The sequence below is a fragment of the Ictalurus furcatus genome, chromosome 4 (assembly GCF_023375685.1).
Source record: "Ictalurus furcatus strain D&B chromosome 4, Billie_1.0, whole genome shotgun sequence".
Classification (NCBI taxonomy): Eukaryota; Metazoa; Chordata; class Actinopteri; order Siluriformes; family Ictaluridae; genus Ictalurus; species Ictalurus furcatus.
Window position 1 is genome coordinate 31293703 of NC_071258.1, and position 5000 is coordinate 31298702.

Sequence of the window (5000 nt, forward strand, 5' to 3'; positions counted from 1 at the left end):
TTATTCAGATTTACATTTCGGATATTCGAAGTCAGGACGTGACGTGGGATTTGAATGCGCTCAGTTTGTTAATAATAATTCTCAGACTGTGTGTGGAAGGAGATTCTCGTGCTCAAAGCTGCACTCAAAGCTGTGACGTATTTCCCTTTGTGTCAGACTTCCACGTCAGTGACCTTCTGCAGTTTAGCCCAGTTTCCGACTAAGCACAAACGTAACTCTGAAAGAGCTGCAGGATGAAGTGTGTGTTTGTTGAGTCTCTAACCTCAGTGCCCGATGTCGCTCCAGGCGAGTCCACTCTGCGTTTTTTGCGTGGTCCGATGGCGGCGAGAGCCGTGAGGTTAGCGTCCCTCTGCCTCATCTGGGCCAGTTCCTGCTGCTGCATCTGTGCAGGACGAAGAAAAACAAGACCTCAGAGGAACAGTGATGAAGACAGCGTGGCGTACATCAGTACGGACGGTTGTGAAACCTCTGAGGACGTGCGTCTTTTCACGTTCAAAGAACATCCTTATGAATATAAGAGAGTGGAAAATAAAAGAGGACTGGAGCAGGGTTTCTACAGCAGCTGTGTGGGAGGCCAGTGGTTTAATATCCACATCACTGCACTGAACGCTGTGAAGTCACTGAAATGAGAAAACAATAAGATGTGGTGGTGCATGTCAGCTAAAATGCTGATGAATTCATTAATCCAGTCCTTAATCCCTCTATCCACCCTTAATCTGTCCATCCCTTCATCCATCTATCTATCTATTTCTTCATCCATGCACATGGCCACCAACCCAGGACAGGATAGGCAAACATCTATCCACCAATGTATCTCCCATCCCCTCATCCATCATCCCTTCAACCATCCCTTCATCCACCATCCCTTCTTCCATCCATCCATTCCATGCCCAATCCGGGCAACCATCTATCCACCAATGTATCTCCCATCCCCTCATCCATCATCCCTTCAGCCATCCCTTCATCCACCATCCCTTCTTCCATCCATCCATTCCATGCCCAATCCGGGCAACCATCTATCCACCAATGTATCTCCCATCCCTTCAATTATCCATCCAACCATCCAGCCCTTCATCCATCCACTCAACCATCCAGCCCTTCATCCATCCATCCAACCATCCAGCCATCCACCCAACCATCCAGCCATTCATCCAACCATCCAGCCATTCATCCATCCATCCATCCAACCATCCAGCCATTCATCCAACCATCCAGCCCTTCATCCAACCATCCAACCATCCAGCCCTTCATCCATCCATCCATCCAACCATCCAGCCCTTCATCCATCCATCCACCCAACCATCCAGCCCTTCATCCATCCACTCAACCATCCAGCCCTTCATCCATCCATCCATCCAACCATCCAGCCCTTCATCCATCCATCCATCCAACCATCCATCCCTTCATCCATCCATCCATCCAACCATCCAGCCCTTCATCCATCCAACCATCCAGCCCTTCATCCATCCATCCATCCAGCCATTCATCCATCCACCCAACCATCCAGCCCTTCATCCATCCATCCATCCATCCAGCCCTTCATCCATCCATCCATCCAACCATCCAGCCCTTCATCCATCCATCCAACCATCCATCCCTTCATCCATCCATCCATCCAACCATCCAGCCCTTCATCCATCCAACCATCCAGCCCTTCATCCATCCATCCATCCAGCCATTCATCCATCCACCCAACCATCCAGCCCTTCATCCATCCATCCATCCATCCAGCCCTTCATCCATCCATCCATCCAACCATCCAGCCCTTCATCCATCCATCCAACCATCCAGCCCTTCATCCATCCAGTCATTCATCCAACCAGCCCTTCATCCATCCAACCATCCAGCCATTCATCCATCCATCCATCCCTTCATCCATCCATTCAACCATCCATCCAGCCCTTCATCTATGTCATCATCCATGCACATGTCCACCAAATCCATCTATCTACCAATAGATGGAAACCATCTATCTACCAATGTCTCTCCCATCCCTTCAATCATCCATCCAACTATCCATCCCTTCATCCATCCATTCATCTATCTATTTCATCATCCATGCACATGTCCACCAACCCAGGAAACCATCTATCCACCAATGTCTCTCCCAATCCCAATCCATTCTTTCATCCATCCATCCAGCCATCCACAAACAAATCCGTCCATCTCTCATATCAACTACACCTTTATCCTTGTGTCTATTCAACTAATCTCTCATCCCATCATATCATATCATACTCAACCACCGTTTCTCCATCTCACGCATTCATCTCTCTACCCCCAACATGTTCCATCTAACCATCCAGCAACCCATCTATTCACCTCTGCATCTATCTACATCTATGCATATTTATTCCCTTTAGCATTTCACTACATTTATCGCTTGCCTTCATTTTATTGCCACTTTATTTTTACATTCCTTTATAAAAAATATATATATATCATATATTATACTTTTTTACACATTTGTTACCATAATGTTTCCATTTTATATTGTTATTATTCTTTTCATGTCACTGCTACTTGTTGCATTATATTAATTGTGTATTTTGTACTTCACTCTATAATTATAATATTATTATTATTATTATTATTATTATTATTATTAGTCCACCACCACATTATTTCGTATGTGCACCTGTCCATCATGCCAAACTTTTCACATCCATTTACCAACACATGCTTCTTCTACTCATCTGTCCATTCATTCCTTCATTCCCCAAACTATATCTAAAATGGCTCTGTGTATGTGTGTGTGTGTATGTGTGTGTGTGTGTGTGATGTGATGTGATTTCTCTCTGGCTGAAGTGAAAGAGGCAGTAGCTGCAGGTAATGTCACGGCTGCCTGCAGGGTGGCGAGCTCCAGCCTCGCTCAAATTTGCCTTTCAGAGGACGAGCGGGAGCCCGCAGTCTCACACACACACACACACACACACACACACACACACACACACACACACACACACACGCACGCCTACCGATACAATCAGTCTCCATCTCACACCCACGTAATTGCACTGACAGTTACACACACAATCATATGCACAGATTTACACATATGCACTTGTGCTTTCTCTCTCTCTTTCTCTCTCTCTCTCTCTCTCACACACACACACACACACACACACACAGACATACACAGCTCTCCCAGCGTGTGCACAGTGAGGGGGTGGAAAGCTGTTTGCCCGCTGGTGCAGCAGAGTGAGGGCATGTTACCGGAGCGAATGGGGACAGTCGATGTGTTCTTTCATCAGGGAGAGACGGAGAGAAAAACAAAAGGGAGAGATTCTGGAGTTTCAGAACAATAAGTCACTTTGGAAGAAACATCTCAAACACGCTGCACAATTCAAGCTGTGCGGGAAATAACACAACATAAAGGAGTGTAAAACCCTAGTTTAAACCAAGGAGCGGAAAGAAATATTCAATCTTATACGGTTTGTTTTGTTTGTTTGTTTGTTTTTTTTTGTTGTTTTTACGTCCGGACGGAAAAGGTTTCAAACCCGCGATCTGGGAGCCCTCTGCGTTCCGATTTCTACCCAAGCATCTTCACTGCAGGTTCGCACATCCTTACACCGATCCCGTTATCTTTCACTTGAAGAAATCTGTCCTGACTCGTCCATGAATCAAATTAAAATTTGATGACAGTGATACTGAATAAAAAACATTCATCCAAATGAGGTGGGAAAGAGGTGTTTCCATTTCTCTCTCTCTCGCTCTCTCTCTTTCGCTCTCTCTCTCTCTCTCTTTTAAACAAGTGGAATGACATCTTCTCACATCACCCTTCTCTTCTGGCTCTGTGTATTTCGAACACAGTATTGCATTGAAGCTAGTACAAAAATATTAGCACGGCACAACTTGCACGACAGACCTAGAGGGATAAAAAACAACGTGTCTTAGAGTCCGTTAAAGTGCATACGTGAGATGTGTGTGAGTGAAGGAAGATGAGAGAGCTGCACTCTCAAAATGGCGTTCTTCGTCGGTTGCTTCGGGGTTTGTGTGTGTATGTGTGAGTGTCGGGAGAGCCTGTGGTACAGCACGGCCTTTAGGCGGTTGCCACTTCACATTTCACACTATGGAGGGAGGGGGGGACAAAAATCAAACCTCCTGGCATCAGAACCTAAAACACAAAATCAGACATGTTATAAACCTGTACTCGAGGTCTGCATTGTCTACAGGCATTCATCCTGGCTCTGATAATGACCAGACCCTAATTAGTGAGCTCAGGTGGCGTCCTCCGTAGACGATCCACTTTGTTTGTTAACCGCAAGGTAATAACAAACAAACAAAAAAAAGACGCCCTTTATTCAATTTCGGAGCGTTTAAACTCCACCCACGCACATACATACATACAGACAGAGTCTTTGACAAAATCTCAGCCGTCCATCCTGTCCATCGACAGTCCCCTCGCTGGAAGTCTCCTATCGATCATCGTATCGTTGTAATTCTCGTCTCTGCGACGATGACCCGCTGATGACCCCAGAGGACGCTGGCGCCTGTCTCCGATGCCTAACTCTCGGCTCCGTCTCTCTCTGCCTCGCCTGGCATTTGGCACCAGACTCGATGCCCAGGGCGACTGCCAGAGCTGCAGATTTATGCCGCTTTGATAAATGTAGACCTCATAGCGCCATCTGCGATGCCAGCCGAGGGAGTGGGTGCGCTCTGAGACGAATCGCCGACATGACGACGACGTGTGCCATTACACGGGCAGGAAGGCATAAAAACACGCAGGGCTTGCGCTTAACGTTCAAATGCACATGTTCCTCGATATCCAACGAACAGAAGTACTGTAGAAAGTGAGTCGGGTATCGCCCGGTTCTCTAAACGTGCTGGATATCATGCCATCCAGTCAGGATTCTACGGTTCTACTCCAGCATACGTTCCCGTGATCTCACGGACAGATTTCCTGCACTTCACTGACCTACACCTGTAGTTTTAACCCTTCAGTGTATACCCGAGTACTACTGAAATGATTTTATTTCACGCATTTAGAGACAGAGAGA

At 46.5% G+C, this 5000-nt stretch overlaps 1 protein-coding gene across 1 annotated transcript in view; it reads right to left on the bottom strand.

Annotated features, from left to right (window-relative positions):
- The window catches only part of LOC128606253 (transcription initiation factor TFIID subunit 4), a 97126-nt gene that overhangs the window by 29018 nt on the left and 63108 nt on the right, over window positions 1-5000 (bottom strand). Inside the window, exon 14 of the mRNA XM_053622293.1 lies at window positions 263-382. Within this exon, the coding sequence (XP_053478268.1) occupies window positions 263-382 (120 nt within the window). The remainder of the gene's footprint in view (window positions 1-262; window positions 383-5000) is intronic.